This window comes from Mya arenaria, chromosome 13 (genome assembly GCF_026914265.1).
Source record: "Mya arenaria isolate MELC-2E11 chromosome 13, ASM2691426v1".
NCBI lineage: Eukaryota > Metazoa > Mollusca > Bivalvia > Myida > Myidae > Mya > Mya arenaria.
In genome coordinates, this window is record NC_069134.1 from 41,172,505 (window position 1) to 41,193,012 (window position 20,508).

Sequence of the window (20,508 nt, forward strand, 5' to 3'; positions counted from 1 at the left end):
TTTGATATAAGTTTTAATCATACAACCTGGCCATATAAACAAGCAAAACCCATACCAAGTTGACAGTTTCCATCATTGGAGACATTTTTGAAGCCATAATTCTGGCGTTGTCAAGCTGGAAAATATAAAAATTAAAAAAAATCAGTTGTAATTATATAAAATGCTTCCAAACCTAAAACTGTAGCTCACTGAAACAAATAAATCATTTACAATTCCAATTTAGTTCTCTACAAACATCATGAACTAAAGTTTGCATCAAAGTATGATGTAATATTAAAAACTGGCATATGTTCATATTCTAGATTAACAGAGATTTATAAAGCAAAATGATTTCAGTAGGTTTCCAGATAAATTTTACGCCACCATTTTTAAACATTCATTTCAACAAACATTTAAGTTTTTAAGAACATTACTAATGCTACGTTCAAAATTTCACAATTCATCTATAGTTAAGAATAGTGCATCATCAGATACCCCTGATTCAATACATAGCTACACTTTCCTGTGTACTGTGGGCAATTTGGATACAAAAATCTTGTCATCATGAATGAATAATTAATGAGCCAGTTTCATTGGATTTCAGCACAGAAACCTCTCAAGAAATCTGACTCTCACATATGCACACTCTTACTTATGTTTTCCAGTAGAAAAAGTAAAAATTGTAACATGCGATTTTATTTGAAAAAGATTTGTCGCTCTGCCTCATGCATAATCATATTAATGAGAATTTGTCAGTCAATTTTTCCACGGTATGTATGAAGTGTAAAAGAAGAATGTACCATGGTTGCAAACAATGTGTATTTTGATAAGGCCACTAAAAAAAAGTGACTAAGGCCACTTACCCTGTGCTGTGTTTCCTCATTTGAGACTCTCACACTTAGGTAGTTCATAACCTGAGGTTCCAGACCACTAATTGCCTCGAGCAGGGCTGTAACTAACACAGGGATATGGGGCTTCAATAGCACTCCGGCATTCTTGCTGATCTTCAAGATTGTTGATAACCTAGGGTAGAAATGTACACTTTAGTGGTTCATGGCCTGAGGTAACAATCCACTAATTCCCTCAAACAAGGCTGTAACTAACACAGGATTATGGCGATTCAATAACCCTCCGACATTATTGCAGATCTTTAAGTTTGTTGATAACCTTAGTTATAAATGATCTATTTAGTGGTTCAAGACCTAAGGTTAGAGCCAACTAATTGCCTAAAACAGGGCTTGAACAGGGATATGGGGCTTTAATAGCCTTACAGAATTCTTGCTGATCTGCAGGATATTTTTAGCCGAAGTAGATATGCACACACTAGTACTTTAATTTTGATTGTTTCCGGCTCCTATCTCTTCAACGTTGAACAAAGACCAACGATAAAATATCAAACTGGACCTTAATTCTTGTTGGAACAGTGCTTGAGTTAACAATGGTTAAATGTATCTTTAAACATATCATCTAACTTACCCTAAAGCTCTGACTTCTGACACAGGACTTTGAAGTCCACACTTGAGCAGACATGGCAGGACCACAGTTGTGGCCCTTTCCCCTACCTTTCCGTAGCTCACATCACAGATCTTTATAGATGCCTGGAAATAAACATAAAATAAGTTGAGAAAATTGATAAATATGCTAAAAACAAAAATAACTTCATACTTTTCATATAATCAGTATCCAGTTGAGATTATTACTCGGTATTTCCGCAGCTTTGATGACACTTGCCCGATTATCATGTCACACCTGCTGACACAATTCCCAGAAATCTGGGCCGATAGTCTTAAAAATCTGATTCAAGTGGTTTAACTTAGTGGATAAATGATATGCAAGAATATGAAAATAAGCAAGAAAAAAGTCAAAACAATAAATCCATATGAATAAATATGATGAAAAAATACAGGATATTTGAAAATATTGCTTGGGCCTAAAAAAAAAAATACATTTGGTTCGGGTTACACGACCCTACCTACGGAATAGGCGCCGACCCTACCGTTTTTATAGTCAGTTTGAAAAAAAAATGAAAAATGAAAAAAAAAAAGAAAAAAAAAGAAAAAAAAAAATCTTTTTTTTTTATTGGTTTTTAAATATGTAGTTTAAAACCTTAAATGCTAATACAGGAGTTAACTTTAACACCATTCTCCAATGATGAAAATGACATTCTTATATAAAGCCAAATAAAAAAAAAAAAAAAAAAAAATAAAAACCCTACCTACCCTACCTATTTTTGAATAGGATGTAACCCTAACCAAACATTTTTTTTTTAGGCCTTGTTATTTTTGCTATGTTGTGTTATATTGCTCTCACATAACATCGAGCCAACAGGAGTGATTAATATTATAACTTGCTTCACAATCGTTGTAAAAAAAAATAAGTTTAAACCGTCATAACTTGCTTGCTTCACAATTGTTGTACTCACTCTGCTGAGGGTATTACAGGCCAGCTCGGCAGCTTTGCGTACACTTTCCTTGATATCATCTAGCACTCGCAGACACGATTCCCACAGTTCTGGTAAACTCTCCACCACATCGTCAAGGGCACGACCTCTCAAAAGGTCATGGACCGCCAGGCAACTGTTCAAAGTGATTTAACATTGAAAAATATTAGAAAATTACCTTTTTCATAGTGTCATGATAATCTTTATAACTATAATATAAGTATATTGCATATTAAAAATGCCATTAATGTTCAATATCTCATATAAGTATGTCAAGATCTCATAAAATTAATATCATTATCACAATGAATTAATATCAATGGCAAACTAAACTATGATCATTATGAATATCACATAAAATTATGATCAATATTGAAAGTGAACGCCTTAAATGCTAAACTCAAGAGTGTTGTTTTACTCAATATAAACACTGATCATTGACATTTCAAAAATATCTACACCTACAGTGATCAAAATTTTCACTTACTTTGAAGGTAAAGGCATATTGGAACTTTTTTCCGCCTAGTAAAACATCTTTGTATGATTTATATAGAGTTGGAAGACCTTTTTCTTTTGGGATTTTACAGAAGAATATAGAAATATGGGAAAGTGATTTAAAATAAATTTTTCTAAGACTACCTACCTTGACTCCCTGATCCTCCACTGATTGTTGGTGAGGTTAGTTAGCAGGTCGGCCAGTATCTCCTTCATGTACTTGTCAACCTGGACGTACATGAGAATGAAAATGTTAGTAATATTTCCTTTATATCACAAGTTGCTTTTATTCACTCAGATCAAAGCCAAGTCTGCTTCTCTCCCATGACAGCTTTAAAACATTTTTTTTTAAATCAAATGTAACACATCTTCCTGTTGAATGAAAAAAGACAATTATTGGTCCCAGAAAACAAAATGGGTTTTCTTACTGTACTCAATTTCAAAGTTTAATGTAAATACGTATTGCAAAAACTTTATTGTACAAAGGTCTCCAACCCATACACAAACACAGTTACATTAATATATTACAACTACTGTGAAATCATTATTGTTTGTGGGACATTAATGTTCGTGGTTTTCGTGGGTTGGGTGATCCATGAATTCAAGATCCCACGAAATATAGACCTTTTATTCACTCTTTCAATTGCCATGTTACGTACATAACCCAGTATATTCTTTATAGAGGTCGCAGTATACAGCGGTATGCAGCGTAAATACCGAACTCACTGTATATCTTACTATTATTGTGTTGTTAATATATTTTATCTGCCAAAATCAATTCATTGTGGGTTTTTTATGAACCAAATGACAGAAACCATGCTTAAACGTGTGCTGTATATGAAAATCTCCAGGTTTACAAGATGTGTGTGTTGAGTATCGGTACTCTATTTTTTTTCTTTAATGAAATATTTAATCGATTACATTGATTGTTTACTCAAATATACGCACATTATCTGTGTTTTCACAGTTTGCATATTCAGGGAGCAGCAAAATTCTTAATTGGAATTCAGAGGCTTCGCCTTTCTATATATTTGAGCAGGGTGAATCTTCTTTTATGACTTTAATTTCCAATTAAATCGATAATTGACATGGGTATATGCTCTAATTGGCATGTCGTACCACTATAGCAAGTGTCATAAAGAGTTTGACAAAGAAGACAAAAATGACGTGCCCAGCGCATGGAGATTATGCAGACACTTTAGGACATTCGTAGTTTCAAATCTTTTTTTTAAAAACGAAAAAACCACGAATTCAAGTACCCACAAAAATGTAAATATTCGGAAAATGACGAAATTTCATGCCAAAGAATATAAATGATTTCACAGTAACATATCTCTGTAATATTGCTTCAAGATTCTTCAAGTTCCAGGGCAATCATTTACAGTGTTTTTGTCATCATGCACCAAGGCTGTAACCTACCGTGTTTTTGTTATCCTGCACAAGGGCATTCCAGATGGATGTCATCGCCTGCTGAATCTTCATGTTAGGGTCAAACTGGTAGCGGTACAGTCGGGGCACAATCTGGGGCAGAAAAGGGGCTAACTGCTCTCCAGCCTGGGCTGCTATAGTGGTGAAACCAAATGCTGCTCCCTGAATATGACAAAATATGAGGATAAACTTGTAGATTAAAACTGCTATCTGTAAAGTCTGTGTTAGGAAAGGAGCCAGCTTCTCCCGTACTTAGACTCATATTGTGCAGAAACCAAATGATGTCCCCTGAAAATGGTATTTTTTTTAAATGAATTCAAACTCTTCACATTAATGCCAGGTATAATTTGAGGCAGAAATGAGGCTAGCTAGGCTCCTGTCTGGTCTGCTATTATAGTGAACTTAAATGCTGCAAATTACAATAGAAATTAGTTAATCATCTATAGTTTAAGAAGTGCTCCAATGCCTATCTTTCTGCAGAAATTGGGCGAACTGCTCCTTCATCTTGTTAGTGATTTCATTGAAACCAATTGCAGGTTCCTCCTGTTCTAAATGCTGATCCTTCATTTTTTTTTAAAACAAGACTTGTGGTGTTTGTATTTCTTTGTGTGGAGTTTATACATGTGTCTCTAGTTAATTGTCGTTTAAGCCCTTGCCTTTTACCTCATGACAGGGCTTATTTTTGAATGTTCCACTTCTGGCTTGTCCATGTAGGTTACACTGTATTATTGTCAAACATAATGCGGCTGAAATGCCTCAATCTAATTGTGCAGAAAAGCTTGTGAAATGCCTCAAAATTCATGGTATTCTTTTTCTAAACACCTACCTTTCTAGAGTTCCACATGGCATGATGGTTAGCGAGATGCATGAACTTGTAGATCAGATCTGGCTGGTTGAGCTCATTGGCGATAGAACACAGTTCCTTGTAAGTAGAGAGGCCGCTTCTGAAAAGTTGTTAAGACAAATCATAAGAAAATCAGGGCATTTCAAGCAGGAGTAATAATTACAAGTTTTGTGTCATGTTCAAAAACATGACGTAACATCGAGTTGAATATTTATATCAAAGAATTGGATTTCCCTCATACAAACACTCAGAGAATGCACCTCACTTATGCCAATAGATGCAAACAAATGCTAAATTTTTCGTATTTAGTTTCAAAGTTAAAATTACATATATTGGGCATCTAAGGACACTTGTAACCCAAGATAGGCCATTTAAAATACTAACAATGGCCTGATTGTTCAAAACTTTGATAAAGTTAACAAGTTTGTTCCTCAATTAGTTAGTTCATTGTTAGCTTTGAAATATTTTCTGTGCAGGCAGCTTAATGGATACAATTGTGATCTGCAGTATTTCTAACTAGATTTGAGAACACTTTTTCAGCTGTACTTGTTAAATTCAAATATATGAGCATATCATAAAATAGTTCACCTTTCAGAGTTAACAACAATGCCGTAAATAATGTTGTTAACTTAAACAAAGTTTTTAATGATCAGCTCAATATCACAATAATAGCATATAATATAATATAATTAAAGAACAAGTCCAAACTTTGAAATAGCTGACTTAACTATCTTGCCAATGTTTCATCCTTGCCGACCTTCATCAGGGCATATCAAACAACAGGAAATGACTTCGATGTCAAGAACATTTAAAATGACGTCAACAATGTTAATATATTTGGGTGTAATATTTGACATCACAGGATCATAGCAGTAAATGAAACATAGCACTTGTATACTGCAATGATGCAAGAAACATAATATAGACTAGTACTAACAGTAACAGCAGAAAGAAGAAGAGATCTAAAATGTAGCATTGAGTATTACACAAGAAAACAAGTTCCTACCCTTCTGGTGTTTTGCCAATACTTCCCTCCTCAAACACCTGAGTTTCTGCCGAGACCGTCTGCTGTTTACGTTTCCCTGTCATCAGCGTGTCCACGAGCTCTGAGACTAGTGCAGACTTCTGTTCAGTGGAGCATATCTCGTACACCAGGCCGAGGCCTTTGGAGGAAATGTCCTGGGTCAAGTCTGTAATTGGAAAAGGTAAGTAAACTTTTAAAATCATACCACATAAGCCTGTTAAATATCCATTTCAAGATGTTGTAATTGTTGTGAATAACAGTAAGGATGTCCTGAAAAGTGAAACTCTGAAAACAGAGTAATTGAGACTCTGAATTTTTTATATAGAGGATAACTGTTTGCTTCAGTGTAAGATTGTAATATATTTAACCGAGTTAGCACCAAAAGTTATATTTCACAAATGGCATAGCAGCAAGTGAAATATTCACTTTTGGTGTTCACAAAGTGTAATATATGGTTATATAACAATGAACAAACAAAAAATTTAGAAAGTACCGTATTATATCATGTATAGGACGCTAGCATAGATAGGACGCAGGCAAAAAAATAGTTGAAAAAAAAACCAACGGGTAAAAACCCTTAATATATAAGATAGGACGCAGCGGAAAAATGTCAAAATCGGAGCGGAAAATAGAGGTTGGTAAAGTATTTATAACACATATTGAAGTAAAAAATAAAAATTGTATATAAGGCATATTTCGATAACTGGCTTTTGTATTTCGATAATTATCGTCATATTTCGGTAATTTAGTGTACACAACAATGATATAAGTCTTGACATTTTGAGAACATTCACGCATATTATAAGACTTATACAAATGCCGTAATAGTCCCGACATGCCTTCTGACTGACAGTCAACCGTTGCAACCGTTGCAATAGTCCCGACATGCCTTCTGAATGACAGTCAACCATTGCAAAACTGTGTATTGTCAAAAGTGATGATTGTTTTGATAAGGCTTGTCGCTGCGCGGATTAAAGCATGTCAGGCATAATTAATGCGTGTCGGTAATTATCCTTGCCAGCGGAAGGCACGACGGGTATAGTGCAAACAAACAACCATACGTTATTACCTTCTCAATAGTTCGTTCTATTGATGTTTTTCTAATGACAGACAGCGGGTGTTTTTCACACCTTCGCACATTTGAAAAGATTTGATAGTGACAATAATGCTACTTTGCGTTATGCACATTCCTTTATTATTTTTTTAAAACAGTAAGATACAACAAAATGTTTTGTAAAATATCGAAACATTAAAATCATGAACAACGATTAATTGATATTTACCTCCTTTCCCGATTTTCCCTTGCCGTTATAACTCAATCGAGTTAAAGTGCTGACTCACATCGAGTTTTTGTGAGTAGCGTCCCTTTTGTAAAAAATAAACACTCATGTTTGTTTTCAATTTATTTCTCAATAAATCATTTTAAAGTAAACATTCAATATATTTCTGCGTGTGTTAACTTGCGTGATTTTACCTATGTCAGTTGTTCTCTTCGGTGACCCAGTACAGATACTTACTATTACTGCGTTCTTCCCCGGTCCGATATTTTCGACCTGAAATGGACTTGGAAAAAAACAGATGAAATTTTAATAGCATAGAAAGGACGCAGGCAATTTTTAAGACGATATTTGGGGGTAAAAAAAGGCGTCCTATGCATGATATAATACGGTAATTAAATTACACTTTTTTAGAAAAGCGGGCCATTTGGTATGCGCACAGTCAGAAAGTCATTTCAGAAATGACGTTGAAATTTTGTCCCAGCCCTGTGTGTGCTAATGTTTGATTTGGAACAAAGAGCAGGCTTAAATTTCAAAACAGTGTAAAATATCAACTTTATATTTCAACTGCTTGAAACCACCAGAAAGCATAAAATAAATCAAATTAGTGAAGGCCCATAGAATTATGTTAACATTTGTTCTCTGACAGAAGTTTCATGAATGAAATATAATGGCTCTGTAGCGTAGATTGCAGGACAAGATGTGATCCCCATCCTTTCAGAAGATCTGATAGAAATACAGCATATGCCAGGCACATGTGGGGAATAGCACTGGTCACATAGCAATATGTCATCAAAGACAAAAAACATCATCATAATTTTCTGAAAACAGTTGTATGAATGCAGATTGAAGATTCTGTGGCCTTCAATTGAGGGCTGGGTGTGAACTACATTTCTTCTCAAGAACTAATAGCCAGGCACTAGACGCTAAACAAACATGGCGATTGGCAATGGCCATGTAACATTATATCCCTACCCCAGCATTTTTTCATCAAAGACAAAAACCTTGCCATCTTTCTCTGCAAGAAAAAACACTGCAAACTTTGAAGTCTACACTGCAGGGCCAAACGTGAACCACATATATTTTCACAAAAGCCCAACACCAACCAGATGACTTCACCAATATTTTATGTACAAACAATAGGCCCCACAAGGGCCCATGCTCCACTGGCATGATTTTTTTGTTTTGTCACAGAACTCACATTACAAGGGAAAACCACTTGTAAAATAATACACAACTCTCTGTACAAAGTTGGCTCCCTTAAAAAATGCTGCAGCTTTTCAAAGGCTTTTCTCCAGCCATGCATGAGCGTTTTTGGCTGGTTTTCGAAAGGAAATAAGCTCTCATGAAAATCAAACTTCTGTATGAGTTTGATTCAGATACAATGGAAACTGAAGACTGTATGATGTTTACAAGCAATTGTTTACAGATGCACATACAGACAGAAACCACGCCATCACAAAAGCTCTTCTGGCCTTACACCATTAGAGCTAAAAATAACTCCTTACCATCATTCTCTGACAACAGCTGCATAAAGGCAGATTGCAGGTTTTGAAGCCTAGACTGCAAAGCAGGATGTGAACTACATTTCTTCACTAGAGCCAGTAGCCAGACACTGGATGCTTGACGCACGTGGGGATTGGCACTGGTCACATAGCGTTCTAGAACAGTTGTCAGGTACCATTCTACTTCATCTTCACTGTAGTTAGCTATGGCCTAGAGCAACAAAGATGTGTATGATTATACATGTAATCAGGGTTTCTCTTTTAGGGTTTCTAAAAGTGTGAAACCTCAATCTGTCTGGGCGAGCGTCAAACTGGACCCCCCCCCCCCCCCCCCCCCCCCCCATAAAAACAACCTTTAAGGTCATACACGAATAATTCGGACCAACATAATTATTTTCAAAAATAATTTATTTTCGAACACCCAATGGTTCATTCATATTTGTAGTGAAATCTATGATTTCGGCCATGATTTGAAGTTCCTCAGACAGCGATTATTGATAATTATTTTTCTGATTGTATGGTATTTTCTGACCAGCCTAGACACAATCGTGGTAAATACGGTATTTACTTAACCAGCCTAGAGTTAAATGGGATCATACGGTAGTGACTGACCGATTTAAATATTCATCTGACAAACCGCTCTCCTTTTAAGTGTCGCAATACCTGCCATTTAGCATGTATATACGCAAAGCCTGATTGTAAAAAAAAAAAAAAAGTTCTATTTCGGACATGGTAAAAATAAAAAGGTGATCAATATCAAAAATATGCATTAAATAGTCAGTAAAATGTGTCTCCTGTGAACAACCACACGTTTGGATTACAAACGTCTGCCAATTAGATAGTAGAGTGTTCATCGTAGCGAAACAAAGCAGCTGGTCACCTTAATCTGATAGTTATCATATCACATTTATTGGGGAATTATTGGGTGTGTAAATTTCAAGCCAGGTTTTTGTAATTTAATTTTTCCTGACTTAACGGTTTTTGACTGAAAATATAAAAAAATGAACAAATTTTAAACCAAATTTTGAACCATTTTCTGTTACTAGTGAGATTGGTCTGGCGAGGTCAAAATCTTTTCAGACTGGCAAATTATCGGCTTTAAGAAGCTCTGCATGTAATTGCTTTACATTTACCTGTAATTAAAAGTACTTAGAATACAACCTACATTTTCATCCATTGATATTGCAGATAGGCAATCATTAAGTATTAGACTTAATCTTTAAGAATGTCAACTTTTGCGCATGTTTAAAGGTCCGCCTAGTGTCACTCTTACGATACACACTCCCTCCTTCAAATTTTGCAATTACAAGGTATCAGCATATGAGTCAGTTAGATGACCTGAATTAATATTTGAATGATTAAGAAGGTCTCGTTCCCTACACTCACTCCGCCTATTTTTAATCATAAAGAATTAACTTCATGTCATCTAACCATTACATGAAATCCTTCTCAATTTCCATTCATACAGCAATGATACAACCTAAGTTACCGTATCTATGCAGTTCATTTTCCATTGCAAGATCGAGATGACATCTCTCTCTGCGTTATGTAACATGTATGACCTTGTTTGACCTTTAAGCTATAAAAATGGATATAGAACATGACACCTGACCCAAGGTGATTATTATTTGTACCAGTTTATTTTTAAAATTCATCTTATCATAACAAACTTACAGCGTAGAAAAAACCTTTAATATTTTAAAACACAGTTTTCGCAAAAAGTGCTTGTGCATCGAATTTCTTTAAGGCAAGTTGCAATAATGTGCCCATTAATATAATATTTTTACTTAAAAAAAAATCAGAATTATTGAGCAAGGGGAGGAAACTTTTGGAGACCATATTATGAATATAATTACATTCAAAAATCATATGTGACGATGAAAACGCATATCAGAAAATCATTTACAAAAAACAACACAGGACATGAACCCTATAATGCTGCAATTGCAGTCAACATCACTAAATCAAGGCCATTTTTTATCCAATGTAAAAATGCTGAATGGAATCAGCAAGGTAACCTCATACAAGTTTGTAACCTCAGACCTTACCTTCCATTCTTCTTCAGTCTGTGTCCAGAGATCCCTTCCGGCCGGGGAGGTTGGACCCTGAGCGGCAAACACCAAAGCCTCCCCAAGGGTAAAGTGGAGTTCTATCTGTTTGCTCTGTGAAACATTTAAACAAAATAACTTTAAAGTTGAAGGTCTGAGTCTGGTTCAAATACTTGAATAAAGTTCAAGGTCAGAGTCTGGGTCAAATACTAATAAAGGTCAAAGTCTGGGTAAAATACTTGAATAAGGGTCAAGGTCAGAGTTTGGGTCAAATACATGATAAAAGTTCAAGGTCAGATTCTTGGGTCAAGTACTTGATAAGAATCACTCAAATTTAAATCTTCTAACTGACAAGCACTTTTGAATGCCCTGGAATGAAAGCATATTATGGGACAGATTTGTTGGTGAGTAAAATTCAAAGAGAATGTTGCCATGGTGATGCCCACTGGCAAACTATAAATTTTTTCACTCACATGTAATTTGCCAGTTTGACATACATGGCGTCACAAAAATGGTTTTAAAAATTAAACTATAAATGTATTCTAACTGATGCTATAATAACTCAATCTTGCGTTTTGTCTGCAAACTATAAGATTTCTTCCAGATTACAAAACCATTGGAAAGCACTAGGATTTGCCATTTGATTACATTACCTACAAAAAAGGTTTTTAAAAATTTAATCAATAAATATAGTTAAATTCTTTCTGACGGTTACAAAAAGAACTCTTACAGTGACAGCATCCAGGAGCCCCTGTATGGCCAGTTTTCTGTGAGGGAACTTCTCTTCTCCAACACACAGCTGTCCGAGACAAAGTGCAGCTCTCTCCTTGCTCTGAAACAGGGAAAAATAAAAGAATTAGCTGATAATTACACACTTTTTTAAAGCTTGAATTAAGGATGGTTGGATACTCCTTGTACACTACAGCGCTATGCTTCATTATATTCCGTGGGCGATTTGGCTGGGAAAATCTCATAATCATGAATTATTTATGTGTCAGTTTCATTGGTAAAAATACGGATATATAAACAGACATTCATACTAATGTTTTCTCATGGAAAAAGTATTCTGGCGAAAGCTGGAATTTCACTCGGTCTATCTTGTCACGTTAAAACATTCATGCAGACCATATTTATACAATTGGCTGCTGCAGATCTCTAACAGGGTAAACAGTATTAAAAAGTCTTTGTTGACAAGAATTTTTATTCTGCAAATTACCTTATTTTGTTATTACTGTATGGTATTAAACTATCTTTAAGATATTTCTTCATTGACATTCTATAGTTACCTTTGTGTTCTCCTTGCCTGACTTTATGATTGCCAGGAGGTTTTTCACAACTGATAGTTTGGTTATCTCCCCTTCTAGCTCTCCCTCGCTGCCAGATGGGAGGGGTAAAGGTGCGTTGCGACCAATCTCGCCAATTGCCTGACATGCTCCTGCAGCTAGCATAGGGTTGTTTTCGTCTGTAACTTTCACAAGTCGAGCTGGAATACAGAGTTTTCTCAGTGCATAAAAATCAAACTCCATTCACATTAATTTGGTATTAAACTATAATTGCATGTCACAAAGAGGGCACATAACTCCCTTGAATGATGATTTAACTTTATATATAGCAGCCAATGAAACCTGGCTTAATACCAGTGGCCCTCAATGAATTCTGGCTTCATAATTTCTTCTCTCGCGTAAACACCACTAAATGATGGTAGTTAATTTGCATAGAAAATCAACTTTAAGCTGCGCTGGGGGATGTGACTGGGTCAAGCCATAATGAAGCCCTAAAGGCGATGGCAGACCATCATAAACTTCAAAAGAAGGTTTTCTTTTTATTACCTACCCTTTATTATTGAAATAAAAACCCAAAATCCTCAACATCTTTGGATTGTACAAAAGTGTCTTGAGCAGCGAGACATAATTATGATGTAAAAGGTAAAATATAAACCTCATGACCTATGTTAAAGCTACAGATAATCCTGTAAGCTTCACACTAGGATACTATCTCATCAGCCTTATTGTTACATAAAGCCTATGTTAAAAGCAAATTCCTGTACCTTGTGTACGTTACAAGAGCACAATAAACATAAATCAACACATGTCTGTTTTTCTCAGTTGATCTACAAGCATATCTCGTAAAATACAGTTATAGGACTTCCTATCCATAAGCATTTTGTGATCATTCATGAGCATGTCAATATCTTTAAAATTTTAGTTATTATAAAACATTAGATTTTTGACACCAAGGCTTTGACAACAGCTCGTCTTTTTTACATTGAAAAACAGAGGGGTTAATAGGTTAAATGTTACCAATGGCAATAACTGCTTGTTCAACTGCCTTTTCCATCTTCTGCCAGAGTGATCCCCCTTGACTACTCTCCAGCCTCCTTCGCCTGAGTAACTGACCAATCAGGTGACCTAGAGTCAAAATGGCTCCATGCTGTGCCTCCAGACTCTGAAAGTAGATGGAATTGTTCTCAATTTTCTGACAATGATCAACTTGGATATGAGGAGCAACTGAACAAACAGGTGGCCGAGAGGCAGAGTAGCATCCTCTGAAGTAGATACGATCTTTCAATTAGAGGCCGTAACTTGTATTGAGGGTTATATATTGATTAATATATTATTTGCGACCCTACAAAAGCTATTTTCACACTACCTTGTTATTCATGGAGTTAAGCATGAACTCTAGAGCTTCCAATAACTGGCCTTCATCCGTGTGCTTACACACAATTATGGCGTACAGGTTGGCGGCCAAGTCACGGATGTCATCCTTCATGGAAAACACAGTGGTCTAAAAATAGAAACAAAATATACCATTTGACTCATACATTTTTAAGCCAAAAGAGACAAACAATATGTTACATCACAACATTACTACAAGTAAAAACTAAGCATCTCTGGGGGTTGCCACTGAACTATATTTTTGTCCGTCAAAGGAAAAATCTCAAGAACATTTTTGATGACTACATCAACATCAACAACTATGACATGTCTCTTATGATACATAGACATTTTTTCTGCAAAAAAGGTGAGCTATCAATAGAGAGATAAATATATTGATCATCATTTTTTCCTCAGCTGCATAAAATTTTCAAGATTGTTTTTGAAGATACTTTTAAAATTTTGGTTGGGTCATACCTTCATTATGTTCATTGCCTAGTGCGCTGACAACCACTCCTTTTTTTTAATTGCTGGTGTACATTACATTTGTTCTTGTTTATGTTGATCTTTTGCTTAATGTTAATTTTACACTTAATCTTAAAATAGTATTTCCCAACATACTGAGGCAATAAACAAGTTTTGGTGATGTCACTACGAAGAAAATAAGTTTCAAGGATGATATTCTACAGTCAAGCCCAGTTGACTCGAACTCGCTTGGCTCGAATTTCTTGTTGGCTTGAACTGGTTGTCAAGGACTGATTGTTTTATACTGAAGGTAAGCATTTCTGCTTGGCTGGAATTTTTCAAGGCTTGATGTATTTTGGCTGGTCCCTGGGAGTTCAAACCAACAAGGTCGGACTGTATATGCATTAACTGAAGAGCATTGACTGTGTAGCCAATGTCTTACCTTAATCCAACCAAGATGCTGAACAAACTGAGGTACAAGCTCAGTCGGTGCCATGGCAACCATCTCCAAAAGACAGTACATTGGAGTGGAACCTTGAAAATGAAAAACATAAGAGTTTTATAGATCTTGTTTTTGAAGCATTTTAAAAAGTCTTTAGTGGGAAAACAAGGAACTGCTCCATATAAACAGTTAAGTATGTAGAGAGTTATGGAAGGGTGCTGCACCCTGTCCTGTTTCAGAAGCACCCTTCTGCCCTCATGGAGACCAGCATTGGTACCCTTCTGCCTTCATAGAATTACATGCTTAAGATTATCAAATATTGCATTTGTTTTGATTAAATCTTATAATACGAATATACGAAATACCCAATAATACTTCAATTGAAAACCATTCCTATCATTTTTCTCTCAATTCATAATGTCAAATTGGCATCAAAGCTTAATCAATATTTTGACTTTTTCTAAAGACAAACTAAACATTCCTATTGAACACTAAGATATCATTTGAAACAAATAAATCAGTCTGTTTAATTCATCAATAAAGGTACCTAAAGAGTGAATGAAAATAAGCCTCTAAAGTCATTCCTCAATGAGTTTTAAGAAGCATATAAGTCAAATTCATGTAATCAGTCTGTTAAGTCGAGAAATAAAGGTACTTAAACAGTGAAATAAAACAAACTTCTACTAGCATACCTCTGACAGCCTTATAAAATATATTAATCAATCTGTTTAATCCATCAAAAAGGTACCTAAAAATGAAATTAAAAAAGCTTCTCATAACATACCTCCGACAGCTTTAAGAAGCATCTGTGTCAAATTCACGTAAGTCTGTACCGGCCCTCGATCCGTGTTATTCTCCTTCATTAATCCTTGCACATACTTCGATATCTCTGGTGCCTGTTCCTTCATTGCCGATACACCGTCCATATCGGGCACAAGGCCGGCGCTGTGTGCTAGACAGGACCGCAGATAGAGCAGTATCTCGGTAAATGTGGTCTGATTGAAGGGTAGGGTGCTGTTTGAGATTACCACACGATTCTGGGTTGTCACTCTGATATCGGCCTGTCGGTATTGAAACATTGGTCTTTAATTTAAGATTCAGTGGGAAACAATTGAGCTAGATTGTTTCAGTATGTCTTTATACCAATGTATTTTGGCTTTATTGTAAAGACAACTATAAAATATAAAAATAACACTCCAGTCTGTTTCTGAGGTAGAAACCAGTGCTGTAGACCATTTTAAAGCCCAAGAGAAAGTATCTCAATGTAAAAGGCTCACACATATTTCACTACATAGTTTCAAATGATTTTTTCCCCTAACCTCATAAAACATATCTTTGAAAACAGCATTGTATTAACGTAATGTACATACCTAGAGGCGGTGAAACACAACAGTTTTTCATGAAAGTATTCAATGGTATAATATCATAACTGCATAATCAGCACATTATATGAATTGATGTAATAGTTAGATGACATGAAATAACATTTCAATGATTAAGAATTGGTGTAGTGAGCATAGCAGAGCCCCTCTTAAACATTAAAATATTATTTCAGGTCATCTTACTGTCTTGGAATACTTCTTCACTGGCACACACATTTTCAACACAAAATCTGACGCAGAGTGTGTATCGGATGAGTGGCAATAGGCAGACATTTAAACACCCGCGAAAGTTGAAATTCTTAATGAAATTAGTACTAAATGAGTGCCGTCCTGCAATTTCAAAATGTAAGTTGTATACAAATCTAAATAACATGGCATGTGCAGCCAGCTTATTGCTGTCTTGCTTTAGCCTAGGGATTATCAGGGATGCAACAAAAGTCACCTGCTAAGTATTCCAATAAACCAGAAGTTGTCATATCTCAATTTAGGTATGAAGCGCATAATCGCAAATTGAAAGAACAGGATGGAGTATTTCCAGTAGTCAACAGGGCAACACAGCGTTGCACCATTACCAAAACGCCTAGCGGAAACACTATCATTACATCATTGAAAACTAACACACTACCTTTTCCTTCACAAATTCCACCATCTTGGAAAAGTCTGGCAGCACAACTTTAGCTGCGGGCTCCACAGGTCTTGAGGTGAGTTTCTCATCCCTTTGGGCGGCATGAAGCCCCTTTACTGCTTCAAGACGGATGTCCTCTTTTCTATGAAGGAGTGTTAAAAATATAATGTTACATTGTAAATAATATTGAGAAATGTACTCCCACATAATACTAATTGATTTACTTGCATAACTGTCTTTTTAGTCATCTATACTTCAATTTAAATGGGAAATATTTGCCAAAATTTCAAAAAAAAAATAATTTCATGAGATAAGAGTAGGTAATCAACCAAAGTTCATGGATATTTATCATATCGTTCTCTTATTAGTGGCTGGACAAAATGTGGTCAACCAACAAACTGATTTATTTTTTCACAATTTTGTAAAAAGCGGACAATAGCTTAAAAAGGGGTGAGAATATGTCACTTACTGGTCACCAGCTGCTAGCAGGAGGATATATCTTGAAGCAACATGATCCTTAGGGAAAATCTTCTCTGCATACTGTACTGCCATCATTCTAGCCTGGGGCTCCTCCTGAATTATAAGGGGTAAATAAGCATCAAGCTCAAGGTCACCTATAGGTTGTCAGCTGTAAGTTGGAGGATATATCTTGAAGCAACATGATCCTTGGGGAAAATCTTCTCTGCATACTGTACTGCCATCATTCTAGCCTGATGTGCTTCCTGAATTATAAGGGGTAAATAAGCATCAAGCTCAAGGTCACCTTTTGGTTGCCAGCTGTTAAATGGAGGATATATCTTGAAGCAACATGATCCTTGGGGAATATCTTCTCTGCATACTGTACTGCCATCTTTCTAGTCTGATGTTCTTCCTGAATAGTAAGGGGTAAATTAACATCTATGTCAAGGTCACCTATAGGTTGTCAGCTGTAAGTTGGAGGATATATCTTGAAGCAACATGATCCTTGGGGAAAATCTACTCTGCATACTGTACTGCCATCATTCTAGCCTGGGGCTCCTCCTGAATTATAAGGGATTAATAAGCATCAAGGTCACCTATAGGTTGCCAGCTGTAAGTTGGAGGATATATCTTGAAGCAACATGATCCTTGGGGAACATCTTCTCTGTAAACTGTACTGCCATCAACCTAGCCTGGGTTTTCTCCTATCAAGGTCACCTACGCATCAAGGTCAAGTTCACCTTGGGGTCACCAGTTGCTTTTTGGAGTATAAATACCTGGATGGCACATGATCTTTGAGGAAAATCTATGCATACTGTACTGCAATCAATATGGCTTGGGGATTTTACTAATTATATTTGTGTTGAAGTGTAAATTAGTTTTCATTGGCATTGGCTCTCGATTTGGAAAACAGTAATTTCAAATCAAACAGCACTAAATTTAACAGCTGTAATTATTCCTATATCCTTTCCGCTACCATAGCCGCCTAATGCAGACCCTAAATTCGGGTGTCCCCATTACCTCTATCATACACCGGCGAACTACCACAGCAGTGTAAACCGTACTCAAATTTTCGGCTTCTGATTACCGCTATCGTACAGCGTGGGAATACCGCTTATTTCTATAATCTTGTACATGTTAAGCTAAAAGCAGAGACTTAAATCTCCCGATTAAAATGCGTTAGCAATTAGGTAAAATGTTTATCAATTTTGTAACAGTATGAATTTATAACACAATTAAAGAAATTAAATACAAACATTATATAGTACATAAAATTATATAACATAACACCCTTATAAATCAAATTTGCATTTCACGAATTAGTGACATATACATTATCCCTAATTATGTAATGTTCTAGTGAAAATGTACATTTTCCCTTTTACTTAAACCCTTTAATAGACACATTAATACAATAAAATGCATTTTTTTTGTTTTATTATGTAACGGCAATTAAAATATTCACTTATTAATATATATGACATTTCGGCATAACTACGCTCTGGTTGACTTCGGAAAATTACAAAACTCTCATTAATACACTACGGATATGATGAATTTTGAACAAATGTAGGAATAACCGTAGACGTGTGTTGTAGTAATTTGATTGAAGACAATCATCAGTAGGTAAACGCACATGCAAAACAGCGCAATGGTAACCCTGTGATATGTAGGTTGTGGTAATTTTCATCTTCGGTGTTGGCTACTTTTTAATGTTTATAAAACTACTATAGGCGAATTATGTAGATAGGAATTACTTCTTTGAACAAGTTGTTAAAGTACATAAAGGATAATATTATGCATTAATACACTCTGGTAGTTCTAGTACAAACATTTCAGGTATATGTATTTCAAAATTGCCGGAGACGCTTAATGTTATGATTATACCAAGTGTGCATGCATAGATACACTATGGCAGTTTTAACTTTTGTAGTAACTCGATATTTATGTCTGTTGTTTTCCTCATTAATACGCTACGGCTAGTATTTGATATTTCTAAAACAGCATTTTTGTACTACAGTAGTAGAAAAAGGTTTTCCAAAATATTTCAAAAGTACAATGCTTAAAAAGATGTTTGTAAGGCAACGTTGCGAAATGTTTTTATTATTTCAATCATATTATGCATGTGTGTGCTTGAATCTGAGTAAATTAGTAAAAAGTAAATTAAAAAAAATCCACATAAACACTCTCTGGAATGCCATGTGTAACTAAACTATGTATGTATAAATACGCTATTTTAGCCATGCTTAATTTTAATGCAGACATCAATCACATTATCACAGTTTTCCAGGCACGTGTCATTCTATGTAAAATTCAGTAATAAAACAAAAAGTGAAACTTATGATTTAAGAAGTGGTGTAACAATGTTTGTGTGTCTAGTTCATTGTTGTTTGGGTCCTTGACGTGTACCCCTTAACAGGGCTTATTTTTTACTGTTCAATTAATGGGCTTGTCCCTGTAGTTTTCATTATATTATACATATTTTTGTTTATTTTAGTATTTACACATGCATAAAGCGATTACAAAACAATATATTTTTTATTAAATAAATCAGAAAGGAATTAAAATAACAATTCTCTATCATGATATTTTACACACATGTTCATTCATTTCCTATATAAATGTATACTTATAGGACTAAAATCCAAATACGGATTCAGATTCACAATTAATTCATACATCAAGGTTATAAAATGTATAGAGCAATTATATACATCATAGGAACTTGAGGAATACATAGGGATAAAATCAAACATGACGAAAATCAATAATGATAATATTTTTTCTCCAATCAACAAAGAACACATGTACATAATTATATAATAGACCAAAACACAAATCAAAGTATTTGACTGTAACTATTGTTTTGGTAAAAATATCGCAAGATATGTCACAGGAAACAACACCAGTATAATCACAGCATGCGATTAACGAAACGGCAGCAGAGTGTAGTGGAGTTTCTGGTGCAATGCAATATCATCGGTCTGTAAAAAGAAATCACATATTGATGAATATTTGTTATAAAGACACGTTGTTAGCGACAATTGCATTGTATATATGTAATTTCGAAAAATATGTCCACATTTTAAGCATGACATGTTTAATTCTATAAAAACATTAAAACAAACATTATTCGTCCCTTCAGGAACAAAAGGTTGACACCTGAACAACATTTTGTTATGATTATTTCATCAATACTATATTGAAAATATATTTTAATACATGATTGATCTAAACGGCGCTTTCTTGTACTAGACTCTGAAATTCAAGATGTGCCATTAAACAGTAGAAATAATTTAATGTATGCATTTTCATGAACTTCAGAGGCCGTTCATTGTTTCGATTTAAAGGTCATTTCAAAATGCAATTATAAAAAAAACCCATATATTATTGAACATGTTTTACATACATGAGTTGTTGTTTTCCGTTCCTCTGTGTTTC

At 35.2% G+C, this 20,508-nt stretch overlaps 1 protein-coding gene across 1 annotated transcript in view; it reads right to left on the reverse strand.

Moving 5' to 3' along the window:
- The window catches only part of LOC128214258 (proteasome adapter and scaffold protein ECM29-like), a 57,083-nt gene that overhangs the window by 20,400 nt on the left and 16,175 nt on the right, over positions 1 to 20,508 (reverse strand). The window contains exons 14-31 of the mRNA XM_052920634.1: positions 17,078 to 17,181; positions 16,609 to 16,750; positions 15,386 to 15,662; positions 14,602 to 14,693; positions 13,690 to 13,824; positions 13,341 to 13,485; positions 12,327 to 12,523; positions 11,771 to 11,872; positions 11,041 to 11,154; positions 8,996 to 9,203; positions 6,193 to 6,376; positions 5,169 to 5,286; positions 4,334 to 4,504; positions 3,063 to 3,142; positions 2,402 to 2,555; positions 1,456 to 1,577; positions 843 to 1,002; positions 56 to 115 (exon numbers count right to left, since the gene is read on the reverse strand). Coding sequence (XP_052776594.1) covers positions 56 to 115; positions 843 to 1,002; positions 1,456 to 1,577; positions 2,402 to 2,555; positions 3,063 to 3,142; positions 4,334 to 4,504; positions 5,169 to 5,286; positions 6,193 to 6,376; positions 8,996 to 9,203; positions 11,041 to 11,154; positions 11,771 to 11,872; positions 12,327 to 12,523; positions 13,341 to 13,485; positions 13,690 to 13,824; positions 14,602 to 14,693; positions 15,386 to 15,662; positions 16,609 to 16,750; positions 17,078 to 17,181 — 2,565 coding nt within the window. The remainder of the gene's footprint in view (positions 1 to 55; positions 116 to 842; positions 1,003 to 1,455; positions 1,578 to 2,401; positions 2,556 to 3,062; positions 3,143 to 4,333; positions 4,505 to 5,168; positions 5,287 to 6,192; positions 6,377 to 8,995; positions 9,204 to 11,040; positions 11,155 to 11,770; positions 11,873 to 12,326; positions 12,524 to 13,340; positions 13,486 to 13,689; positions 13,825 to 14,601; positions 14,694 to 15,385; positions 15,663 to 16,608; positions 16,751 to 17,077; positions 17,182 to 20,508) is intronic.